The sequence below is a fragment of the Papio anubis genome, chromosome X (genome assembly GCF_008728515.1).
Source record: "Papio anubis isolate 15944 chromosome X, Panubis1.0, whole genome shotgun sequence".
NCBI lineage: Eukaryota > Metazoa > Chordata > Mammalia > Primates > Cercopithecidae > Papio > Papio anubis.
Window position 1 is genome coordinate 38,771,529 of NC_044996.1, and position 13,172 is coordinate 38,784,700.

At 34.4% G+C, this 13,172-nt stretch overlaps 1 protein-coding gene across 1 annotated transcript in view; it reads left to right on the forward strand.

Moving 5' to 3' along the window:
• The window catches only part of IL13RA2 (interleukin 13 receptor subunit alpha 2), a 38,120-nt gene extending 25,228 nt beyond the window's left edge, over positions 1–12,892 (forward strand). The window contains exons 4-11 of the mRNA XM_021932555.2: positions 896–1,047; positions 2,132–2,285; positions 2,815–2,935; positions 5,959–6,143; positions 7,177–7,322; positions 8,756–8,900; positions 11,501–11,619; positions 12,775–12,892. Of these exons, the coding sequence (XP_021788247.2) occupies positions 896–1,047; positions 2,132–2,285; positions 2,815–2,935; positions 5,959–6,143; positions 7,177–7,322; positions 8,756–8,900; positions 11,501–11,619; positions 12,775–12,825 (1,073 nt within the window). The 3' untranslated portion in view covers positions 12,826–12,892. The remainder of the gene's footprint in view (positions 1–895; positions 1,048–2,131; positions 2,286–2,814; positions 2,936–5,958; positions 6,144–7,176; positions 7,323–8,755; positions 8,901–11,500; positions 11,620–12,774) is intronic.
• The last annotated feature ends 280 nt before the right edge of the window (positions 12,893–13,172 follow it).

Sequence of the window (13,172 nt, forward strand, 5' to 3'; positions counted from 1 at the left end):
TTACTATCCTTAGCTTTTATGACAATTAGATAAATTTAAAAGGTACAGAAATTTAATGTGAAATTTAAAAATAATTATGGAATTATTTAATTATTCAATTATCTTATTTTATTATATTATGTAATATAATGTTAATGATTTATTAATTAATTAAAATTATTTATAGCCTATTATTATATATTTATATTATATTGATTTGTTATTGCTGTTAGACAGATTTTTGTAATAAAATGTTCCCGTCTTAGACCAAATTCTGGCATACATGACCACAGAGATAAAGCCACATTGAATTTTTTACTACTCTAAAAATTAATACCTAGTGAGGCAAAGTCACATTTTGCATATGTGGTTTCTCAAAGAAGGAACAACTATATAGCAGTAGTCTAGATTTTTTAACAGCCTTACTGAGATATAATTTACACAAAACCAACTCTTTAAAAATGTACTATACATTGGTTTTCAGTATATTCAGAAAGTTGTGCAACAATCACCACTATCAAAGTCCAGAATAGTTGCATCACCCGTAGAACAGCCCCTAAACCCATTAAGCAGTCACACTGCATTGCTTCTCCCTCCGGCCCCTACCAACCACAAATCTACTTTCTCTCTCTATGGATTTGTCTATTTTGAAATTTCATAGAAATGGAACTATGTCAATATGTGGTCTTTTGTGTCTGGCTTCTTTCAGTTAGTATAATGTTCTCAAGGTTCATCCATGTTGTAGCATGAATCAGTACTTCATGCCTTTTTATGACTGAATTATATTTGATTGTATGCATGTAGCACATTTTGTTTATCTGTTAATTGATTGGTGGACATTTGGAATCCATCTAGATTCAGCAACATTTGTCATAAAATACAGAAAAAATAAAAGTGTTTTATTGATTTATTTCAGTTAACCCTCCTCAGGATTTTGAGATAGTGGATCCTGGATATTTAGGTTATCTCTATTTGCAATGGCAACCCCCAATGTCTCTGGATAATTTTAAGGAATGCACAGTGGAATATGAACTAAAATACCGAAACATTGGTAGTGAAACATGGACGGTAAGTAAAGCATGCATTTGAGGCATCAGAGTGATCATCAGGTGTTATTTTGTGATTCCTGACTTTAGTGTCCACTCCAATTCCCATATCTCAATAGTTCTAATTAGGATATAAAAAGCTTCCACATCTGCCTCTGTCTCCTATGCATCCTGCTATATCTGTTTTCACCTCATCCAGTGTTAAGATTGCCATTGGAAGAACAAGAAAAAAAAAAAAAAAACAAAACTCGGTCTCAAGCAATATGAACTTGAAGAGTACTTCACTAGAAGAGCATTTCACTGTATTTTACAATTGCTTATATTCTTGGATATGGGCCTTATACATGCTACTGAACTGTGACCTTTTCTACTGTAGGAGACAACGCTTATTTATCTTTGTACCCTTCCTACAGAGGGTCACAGGATTGTGGTTCGTTGTATATATTGTAGTAAGAGCTCAATGAAAATGTTTTGAATTATTGATTACTTATATACTCAACAAGTATGTATATTCAAATATTTCTATTGTAGATGGCATTCTGTTACCTCTCTAATTCAGCTAGGTAGTTTCAAGAGACAATTCAAATCGAGCATTTATTGATCAAGTTTGTGCTGGACACTCTACTAGGTATCAGGAATATATGAATAAACAATAAATGATTTTTGTCCTCCAGAAGCTCATGATTCGTCTGGATTTCTCTGGTTACTTCCAGAGTTTTACTTTATGTATTTCCTGAAGATTTCATATTATATTTTTAAGTGTGACATAATTTACCAAGTAATGTGCATATGGAATATGAAAATTATCTATTTGATTCCAAGCGGATATAGCTCAAGTTCCTGCCATAAAGTTTTTTTCCTTCCAAAAGTTTTTGTTTTTATTTGGAATTAGATGTTAACATTCAAATGATCTCATCAAATGATATGACCTACTGAGGTGAGCTCTGCTGGAAATGTATCTGTGGCATTGTATCAGATAGTCACTAGGACTGTCTTAGATTTTGGGAACTCTCCAGGGTATTAATGATTTATTAGTCTTATTAATATATCTCACTATACCATGGAGGTTTCTAAGCTTGACTTTGTCTCATCTTTTTGTCAAACAGACCATCATTACTAAGAATCTACATTACAAAGATGGGTTTGATCTTAACAAGGGCATTGAAGCGAAGATACACACACTTTTACCATGGCAATGCACAAATGGATCAGAAGTTCAAAGTTCCTGGGCAGAAGCTACTTATTGGATATCGCCACAAGGTTAAAACAAAGTTCTCTTTTCATATTTAATACTATCAGAACTATTCATTTGGGAATAAGTCCCTTAATTTTTATGTACCAGGCTGTAGGCACAATAGATCCTGTGACAGTGTGGCACAAAATAGAATCATTCTTGTAGATGATGATTAGTTTTTTAAAATTCTTTAAATCAGCAAATACCTTTGGCAAAACCTGCATATTATTTTATTGATTTAGTTCCCAGTTTTGGGGTCATATTAGTAAACATTCCTGAGTATTTGTTCATCTGCTCAGAGCATCCTAGAATAATTTTACTACTCTTGCATATGCTTATACTAATATGAGTAAATGAGCCATCAAATGTTTTTTGGTTTTGCACATCCCTCTTATCGTGAAGTGATTTCCAGTACATTCCTTTTGAAATAATCTTGATATGTTGATTGCAAAATAAAATGGAGAGGTCATAGGAAATGAAGTAAAATTGTGAAATGATTTCACAAATGATTCATCACCAAGCCTTTGAAGCATTCACAATTGATTTGTTCCTTAGGAATTCCAGAAACTAAAGTTCAGGATATGGATTGTGTATATTACAATTGGCAATATTTACTCTGTTCTTGGAAACCTGGCATAGGTGTACTTCTTGATACCAATTACAACTTGTTTTACTGGTAAGTATTCTTATAATTAGACTTCAATATTAAAAATGTCTACTCAAATTAATCGATAGTATGAGTAACTATATTTTCACTAAGTTAAATTCATTATACTCGTCAGAGTTGTATTTATGATGAAAATTGTTTACAATTATTTGAGGATTTCAATGGGTGTAAGTGGTTTTAGGATGTAGATACTGGAAGGTATTCTATGGGTGATATAAGGAATGCAATAATTGTTTCTATACTGGGTTAATTTTGTATCCTTTAGATAGATGAAATTGGAACCTAAACAATTTCGACACATTTTGTATTCTTGTCTTTAAATAAAAATGGGTTATCTATTAAACTGGATCTTTTTTCTGACTCCCTACCTTTGTTAACTGTCACTGAAGCTTTTAAACTTGGCCATTTTGACTCATGTATCTCCTTAGTTTCTTAATTGTTTCAGGGTAACATGATCACCATGTTCTGATGCTCCTTTGCAAGGTTGCACATCTGTTAAGTACCTACCATCTCGACTGTAAGAGCTCTACTTTAGGCTTCCTTCATTCAACACCTGGATGATTGCCATTGCTTCCCAAATGACAGTCGCTCTGATTCCAGTCTCTCCCCTTTTTATTCATTCTGCACACCGTAGCCAGCTTTATCTTCCTATACTGCCATCTTCATATACCACGCTCTTGTTCAAAAGCCTCCTGTGTCTACTCATTGCCCCAGGATAAAATCTGGGCTGCCATACTCTCTACTATTACCAGTGTGAATGCTCCAATCCATTTAGATCCATCTCTACATTTTTTTTCTCACCCATGTTATTGCCTTTTATACCTTTGTTTGCATTACCTTCTGGAATGCCCTCTGGCTCTATCTTTCTTTCACCAATTTTTATCCATTTTTTCCAAGGCTCATCTGCTCCCGAGTTTCATTAACCTTTAACTGATCCTGTCAGCTTCTGTTTCATTTTTCTTGAGCTATTACTCTTTTCTTTCTTTCTTTCTTTCTTTCTTTCTTTCTTTCTTTCTTTCTTCCTTTCTTCCTTCCTTTCTTTCTTTCTATCTTTCTTTCTTTCTTTCTTTTCTTTCTTTTCTTTCTTTCTTTCCTGAAACAGAGTCTCCCTCTATCACACAGGCTGGAGTGTAGTGGTGTGATCTCGGCTCACTGCAGCCTCCACCTCCTGGGTTCAAGCGATTCTCATGCCTCAGCCTCCCGAGCAGCTGGGATTACAGGCGTGTGCCATCACACCTGACTAATTTGCGCATTTTTAGTAGAGATGGGGTTTCACCATGTCTCCCAGGCGGGTCTTAAGCTCCTTACCTCAAGTGATCTGCCCACCTCAGCCTCCCAAAGTGCTGAGATTACAGGCATGAGCCACTGCGACTGATTTGAACTATTATTTTTTTTTATAGCCTGTAATTATTTATTGTCCAGATGGCATTTAAATTTTTTCTCATATATGTGTGCCTTGTCTCCTGTTAAACTTTTAAGGGATTGGTGGGCATGAATTGTTTATTATATTTCTCTTGACTACCTCCAAAGTACTATACCGAAAGTGGATTACCACTAAATATTTATTACATGGATGAAACAAGTGATAGCACTGATGAACTGATAGGTAATTATCTAAATGTATGCATTTACTAAACAATGGACAAACCAAGAGAAGACTAAGCATTACTATTGGTGAGTTCTAGTTCCAAATTATCATGGCATCTTTCTTTAGAAAATAATAAGAGATAAATGATAAACTATAAACTATTAACAATCCTGAGATCTGAGTTCTAATCCCTGCTCTAGCATCATTTAACTTGGAGGCCTTGGGCAAGTAATTTTTTCTTTTAGAGTTTTTGTTTCCTCATCTGGAATTGAATAGGTAAATTTCAAATATCGAAATTATTTGTTCATTGATTCAATACATATTAAGCATCTTTTAAATGCCAGGCAGTATTCTAGATAAAAAGGACAAAAGCATGAATCAGAGAAAGTCTCTGCCCTCCTGTACATTGTAGTTCATATTTGATATAATTTGATCCTCATCTTAATGAAATAGAGAGGAATAAACATTAACATTTTAGAGATTGGAAAGTAAAGGCTTCCCTGCTGGCATCAAGTAAGTCTGTATGAAGTTAAGCCTGGAACTGAAGTCTCCCAAATCTAATCAAGTGAACTAACCAGGAGACAACAATTTTGCAAACTCTCCCTAAAGTAAATAGTTGGCATAAAGTTAATTTAGTAGAGTCCAGATATGTGTACCGGCACTGTATCAGCTGTCACATTGGCCTCATTTCAACAGGGATTTTGGCGTCTTTTACAGATAATGTCATGGTTTGCATTGCAAGCTATTCTTTAGGAAAATAGCAAGCATTTGTTGCTTTCAAATTTAGTAGGGAATCACCGCTAGTTCTTTTTAGCTTTATTACTGGAATAAGGTTAACTTTAAAGGATATGGTAACATTCCTCATTTAATAGATGAGAAAATTGAACAGTTACTTGCCAAACAACTCCTTCTTTTCTTTTTGCCCTCCTACAGGTAGCTTTTCTGACGTTTATCTCTTGATGTGTATTGTATCCTCTAGATTTTCATTCATTTTATTAAACATAATATTTTCTAAGTCTGCTTTAAAATTTGCTTTCTTTTAAAATAACTTCTCCAGTAAAATAATTTAAAAGGCAATATCATGCAGGATTATTTGTATAAATCACAGGTTTTCTTACTAGGAATCTTATTCTTTGATTCACAAACCTTGTTAATGAATCAATATAACCTAAGTACACAAGTAAGAATCCTTGTCTTTGAGATTTTGTGAAGACTCCGAACAGATTGTAAGCTCCATGAAATCAGGGACTATGTCTGCTTTCCCTCCTGTTTTTTCCCTAGTGCTTATCATGGTGTCTGGCATATAGTAGGTGCTTAATAAATATAGTACATTATTAAATGATTTTTAAACTGACATGGTATCCTAATATAATTGAAAATGAAGCACCTCAATACTGGAAGAGATTGTTAATTAAACACAATTCTCACAACACTCATTTTACAGGTATGAGGGCTTGGATCATGCATTACAGTGTGTTGATTACATCAAGGTTGATGGACAAAATATTGGATGCAGATTTCCCTATTTGGAGTCATCAGACTATAAAGATTTCTACATTTGTGTTAATGGATCATCAGAAACCAAGCCTATCAGATCCAGTTATTTCACTTTTCAGCTTCAAAATATAGGTGATGTAAACCAACAAACAACTTCAAATTCATTGTTTCTAGTTTAGGCCATTTACAATCACTTGAGAGGGAGAAAGAGAAAAAGGGAAGGAAGGAGAGAGAGATATCGACAGAGAGACAGACCTATGGAAATGCAAAGACAGAAAAACGAGAGTCAGCAGAGTGTATGAGGAAGCTCTTATTAAATATATAAGGATGAAAGATAAGGAATTGAATAAAGGTTAAAGTATCATTTTCATTTAGAACTCACAATGTTATTTTCCATCTTCAGTTTGTCTGCTATACAGTAATTTTGTCTAGTGTTAGTGATGGAGTAATTATGAAGACACTTCTTCCCAGGCCTCAATAGACAAATGACTGGATATTTATTGAGTCTATGTTTTCAGTTCTAATAGTTATGAGAGTGATGAGTTCTAGAGTCTTCCAGACCTGGCTTTAAATCTTAGATCTACCATTTTTCCAGTTGTGTGACTTTGGGCAAGTTACTCTGTTTCAATTTCCTTATTAGTATCATGAGGATAATAGAGGACCACCTCATAGGTTTATTGAGACATAAATATTTATGTCTCAATAAACATAAATAAACAAAAAAAAACACAATAAAAATTTAGTGAGACATAAATGAGATTATGATGTAACATCCTTGGTACTTACAGTGTCTGAAATAGCATAAGCATTAAATAAGGGTTATCTATCTGTAAAAGTAGTAGTATTACTGATTGTGGTTGTTATTTCTAATGCTACAAAATGGAAAATCGTTGTAATGATTTGGGTCTTCGAACTTTTCTCTTGGACTTATATATTTGTCAGTGAGTGACTTGTCAAAAATGAGTTTCCAAAATAACCAAGTTGGTTAAGAAACTCATCTTGGTTGGTAAGCAACTTTGATTTTAATACACATCATAGGGAATATTACCGAGCCACTTGGTTTATCCCTAGAGGTTTCTGTTACCAGATGTCCCTAGCTTTGGATAAAGGCTACTGCTAAACTTCAACAATCTCCGTGTTGAAATGGTTCTCTTTTGCTTTTCAGTTAAACCTTTGCCGCCAGTCTGTCTTACTTGTACTCAGGAGAGTTTATATGAAATTAAGCTGAAATGGAGCATACCTTTGGGACCTATTCCAGCAAGGTGTTTTGTTTATGAAATTGAGATCAGAGAAGATGATACTACCTTGGTGGTATGAATATTGCATTTATTTGGGAAAATCATAACTGCAGCCTTTTAAATAAAATGGCAAATGTGAGAACCAAAATCAGTTGCATTCACGTGAGGGAAAGAACATGACATGTATTTTAGTTCAATCTCCAGAAAGCCAAATAAACGAATGGACAAAAGTATAATGAATGATACCAATTTTAAAGTTACATAGGAACTTAGAGATTATCTAGTCACTTGTTTTCAATTTTGTGTCAATAAAGTTACTGAAGGCTTAAGATGGATTGTGGAGAGGCCTCAAGTAAAAGCAAAACAAAATTTAAAAAAAAAAAAAGCCACAAAAACTACTTATGGAGGAACAACCATCAGGTCAAAATTCCAGTATGGCAGGCTTACAAGAGAATTGCTTGTACCAGGCAAGAAGGGCTGGCTAGGGAATTAGGCAATGGTTGCAAGACTAATTACTGCCACCAGCACCAACAATGTGGTGATGCCTTTAATCATATGTTGTTATGTATTATTTTTCCTTATTAGTTTCCAGTTTAGAGAGTGGTAGAGAGAAGTTAGTGAGCCGGTAGTTCTAATTCATTCCTTTCATATACAGATAAGAAAACTCATTGTTGAATTGACATATAGATCCCAGGTATGTAAATTCACTTACAATCAAATTATGCAGTTAGAATTAGATTTCAGATCTGATTCCCAGTCCACTTAAGTCTACACTACATTATGCTAATTCCTAAGATAAGTTATGCCAAAGGAAAAGCAATTATATTGAATGAGAAAAATTATTGAGCTCTTTGAAATGCAAAATTGAAATCATTGCTTCAGTGATTTTTTTACTCTGAGATCACTCAGCCTTGAGAGTCTCGTAACTGTAGCAATAGTTTCATACCAAGCCATGAGCACTGTTGTACGGGTTTTGTTTCCTTATTCTTATTCCAAGCCCCGAGCATTGTTATGTAAGTTTTCCTTATTCTTATTAACAATCAGAATAAGGAAATAAGAATAAGGAAAAAAGAAAAAGCTATATATTAATATATGAACTCTATAGTTTCCATAGTAATAACATTCACATGCTGGCTCTGTGTTTTGGTAACTGAGTGTATGTAGCATCTTCCAGTTCATAGAATCTGGGAAATTTGACACTAGTCCACATACTGGGTGTTATATACACCAAAGCTACCTAGGAATTTTGCCCTCTCACACGTGCTGTCTTTCACTGTAAGTGATCCATTATCACCGTAGAAATAAAATATAGATAAAGAAGGGAAGAAACAATGATTTGAAAACCCCCACTATACAGAGAGCTAATTACTGCTGAGAATATGCATTTCTAGTCTTTTGATGCATAGATTTTATGTAATAAAACCCACTTTGAAAGGGACAGATATGGAATCTGTCTAGTTGCAACTAGATCAAATAATGGCATCTGATTTTGTCCTTGGCTTTCAGACTACCACAGTTGAAAATGAAACGTACACCTTGAAAATAACAAATGAAACCCGACAGTTATGCTTTGTAGTAAGAAGCAAAGTGAATATTTATTGCTCAGATGATGGAATTTGGAGTGAGTGGAGTGATAAACAATGTTGGGAAGGTATGAGCTAAAAGGACAGTAACTAAATAATGAGCTATTTGCTAACAAAATTAATTTTCTTTCAGTATATTTTGTAATTACGAAAGTGAAAGACTTTCCCATATAGTCTATGAACAGAGAGGATAATTTAGCAAGCGCTTCAATTGAACAAAGATTTATTAAAAGTCTAATATTAATTCAGTTAGGACTAGGAATATTGTTATACCTCTATTATCAACATTCCTGTTTTTCTGTCAATATAGATAATATGCTCATTCTTTTGAGGGATTGGCATGAGCGTATTTTAATCAATATTTTCTTATGCTTTCAGTATTCAAGAGAACAGAAATCTTAAAGCAAGTATAGATTAGCATACATTTGTTTCTGAGTGTCTAATACTATTCTGAAGGACTTTTCTAATTCAGAGGCCATGATTAGTAATATACATATTCATTCCATTCACTTCCAACACTGATTTAAAGTGATTTATGATAAGGGCATTAAAATTCCATAGCAATATAAACTAAAAAGCCTAAACAATGAGGTAAAATATGATTGTGCTTCACAATATACTAGCTTTAGGAGTAGAAATTACCAATAAATGTTCAAAATTGAAGGAAATAAACTCAGCATTGCTCTTTCAGGTACATAGATAGAGATGCAGCTATTAATACATATACTGATGTTGATACAGATGGATACTGGCATATCTATCAGTCATTCATCTCCTTTCAAGTTGTTCTACTATAGTGGAATCTCTATTATCTCCCTACGAATATAGTGGTATCATTGATCCCTTTCATTCATCAAATATTTATTAAGCACCTACTATGTTTCAGACTCTTTTCAAGCATTGGAGATATGGCAGTAAATAAATCTCTACCCTCAGGGAACTTATATTTTATTTCCAATTGGGTAGATATAGGCAATAAACGAGAAGCCTAAAATATTATATAATCATTAAGGATTATGGAGAAAGAATAGCAAGACAGTGGAAAACTCAACCAAGAGCTATACAGAATCAGAAAGAAGACTTACTAGTTTCATATTTTTCATTTTTGTCACTGTTTTAAAAAATCAGGAAACTCTAAAGTTATGTCCTGAACTATATCTTGTCATTAGTCAATGCATTGTATAAAGTGGATATGGCAAGATTTTAGCCATATCCTCAAAAAATATATTATCTTCTGTATTTTACATGCAATCTTATCAGTGATAGTGATGCCTAAGATTTCTCTTGCTTTGAGGGAAATCTTGCTGAGTGCGGGGTCTTGCTCCATCACCCAGGCTGGAGTGCAGTGGTGTGATGTTGGCTCTCTGCCACCTCTGCCTCCTGGGTTCAAGCAATTCTCATGCCTTAGCCTCCTGAGTAGTTGGATTACAGGCATGCACCACCACGCCTGGCTAATTTCTATATTTTTAGTAGTGACGGAGTTTCACCATGTCAACTAGGCTGGTCTTGAACTCCTGGCCTTAAGTGATCTGCCCACCTCTGTCTCCCGAAGTGTTGAGATTACAGGCATCAGCCACCATGCCCGGCTCTCTTCATAGAATCTTAATGACTTTGAAATTAGAAACAAGGAATTTCTTGAGTTCCATATGGTCTCGGTTCTTTAGGACATTTCTTATTGGATGTTTCAAGTTATAGAAAAATAGGACAATAATATTTTTGGAAATTAGAGTATGTCCTCTTCAGGATTGACTCTGTATGGGGAAAGGCAGTAGAACTTCAGCAAAGGAGCTTCCTGCCTTCCCACTGTTAATTTTGCATGACAGATAACTTATAACAGTAATTTCTCTGGATTATATTCTTGTAAATATTCTCTGAACATGTGAATGTGACTGATAATTTTCTAGTAGAAGACAAGATTGTGAGGAAATAGGACAAAGAAAAAGGTGGGATCAAGGGAGGTTTGTAGATGTCTGGCTAAGATTAAAGATCTTTTATATTACTCCAAAACAAGCGAGAGGTACTAGTTTGGGGAGATCAAACTTCATCTACTTTTTAAGTTTGCCTAGTGATTGCTCATTTCTTACTATGCATAAGAACCATTAAAACTCCATCCCTAAAATAAAAAAGCAAAATGAAAAAGAAAAGAAAAACCTTATCCCTCCCTTTGGTCTTTAAAACATGACACAACTTTAAAAAGGTAACCTTAAAAGATGATTTCCATTACTCACACAGGAATTTGTATTGAAGGATACCTCTTGCTCGGTACAGTATCCTAATATCTAAGTACACGTTTGACTTACTGAGAGTTAAGAGACACACACGACATGTTTGTTTAATCACTTGGCTAATATTTTGTCATTTTTAAATGGAGAATTCACAAGGTCAAATATAAACAAATCCGTATCAGGAAATAAGAATTGTGTTTTGAGAAGTTATTTTTTAAGTGAAAATAAGACATGTCACAGTCCAGTAAAGTACTTTTCTGTATAAAAAGTGCACAAATGAAAGGAATGCTATACTCAAACACAGTTGTGGTATTTATGCACTGGCAAATATGACAGGGGTTTCCAAGCTTCACTCAGTCCTTAACTATTTATAAAATAATTCAGTTTCAAAAATAGTGATAAATGTATAACACTTCCTCTTTTTGTGTGATTTTTAATCCTAGTTGAAGAACTATTGAAGAAAACTTTGCTACTTTTCTTGTTACCATTTGGTTTCATCTTAATATTAGTTATATTTGTAACCGGTCTGCTTTTGTGTAAGAGAGATAGCTACCCGAAAATGGTAAGATGTGTAACATTATGATGTTTAGCCTGAGATGGGAGATTTTTAAAATTTTCTGCACTTAGAACTGATGGAGTGACATTTTATAATTTTGCTTATTCACTGTGGGTATACAATTGATTCCATATGGATTATGATGTTATCTTCAGAAAATACAGTAATTTTAAAAAATTAATCTTACAAGACTACATTTTGAGGTGGATTTACTTTTGTCAAAATCAAACTTTAGAACATGAAATACTATTTGACTCTAGACTAGACAATGGTATACAGAAAGAGTTACAAGAGAAAAGCAGGATTGGGAGAAAGAGAAGAGTGAATGAAAATGGTCATAGACTGAAACACATATTACCAGTGTGCCACAGGCACAAGAACACATACAAATGATAAAACATGGTGCCTGCCTTTGGAGCACACACTCAAGTTAAGGGAGACAGGATCCATATGAAAAAATACAACCTTTGAGATGATTTTAGATGATTGCCATTTGAGTCTTGCAGATAATGCTATAGAATTTCAGAAAACAGTAAGACCACTGTGGGTTGGGGGGCTTTAAGAAGGAGTTGTAACCTGGAGAAAAATATCTTTTTGGGACAGGGTCTCATTCTGTCAGTCAGGCTGGATGGGAGTGGTGCAATCATGGTTCACTGCAGCCTTGGTGTCTGGGGCTCAAGCAATCCTCCTGCCTCAGCCTCCTGGGTAGCTGGGACTACAGGCTTGCACCACCATAGTGGGACTCCATTTCTATAAAAAATGTAAACATTAGCCAGGCATAGTTTTCTTTTCTTATAAATTCATAAGAAAATTCATAGTGGCTAATGTTAGCCACTATGCCTGGCTAATGTTTACATTTTTTATAGAGATAGAGTCCCGCTATGTTGCCCAGGCTGGTCTCGAACTCCTGGGCTCAAACAATTCCTCCCACCTTGGCCTCCCAAAGTGCTGGGATTACAGGTGCCAGCAACTGTGCCTGGCTGAGAAAACTATCTCAATGCCATATCTTTTCAAGATAGAGAGAAAAGTGAATGTGTATAGAATGTTTCACTTTGTTTGCTGAATGCTCTTGTGCTTATTGTCTGAGTTGTTAATCTTCAGTGAAATAGTTTGTGTTATTAATGATGATTTGTTAATAACAGAGTTCTTTCTACATTCCAGAATTTCTCTGTGATAGATGAAGACTTTCCATATCAAGAGACATGGTATTGACTCACCAGCTTCCAGTCATGGCCAAATGTTCAATATGAGTCTCAATAAACTGAATTTTTCTTGCAAATGTTGAATACGTCTTATTTTAAAATGTTGTTGTATTTAAATAGGCTTTCGAGTACTCAAAGCCTCAACTAGTAGTACATTTTCTGGATTCTATTAACAGTTTCTTTTCTTATAAATTCATAGTGAGAGTGCTGCATGTAGAGAAATCAAGGTATGAGTCAGATTTTATATTTATGATGTATTAATAAAACAATGTGACTTCGCAGATTGCACTAAGCCATAGAGATATTGTCAAATCTTGGAAAATGAGATTCTAGTTTTTGTTGTTGTTTGTTTTAAAC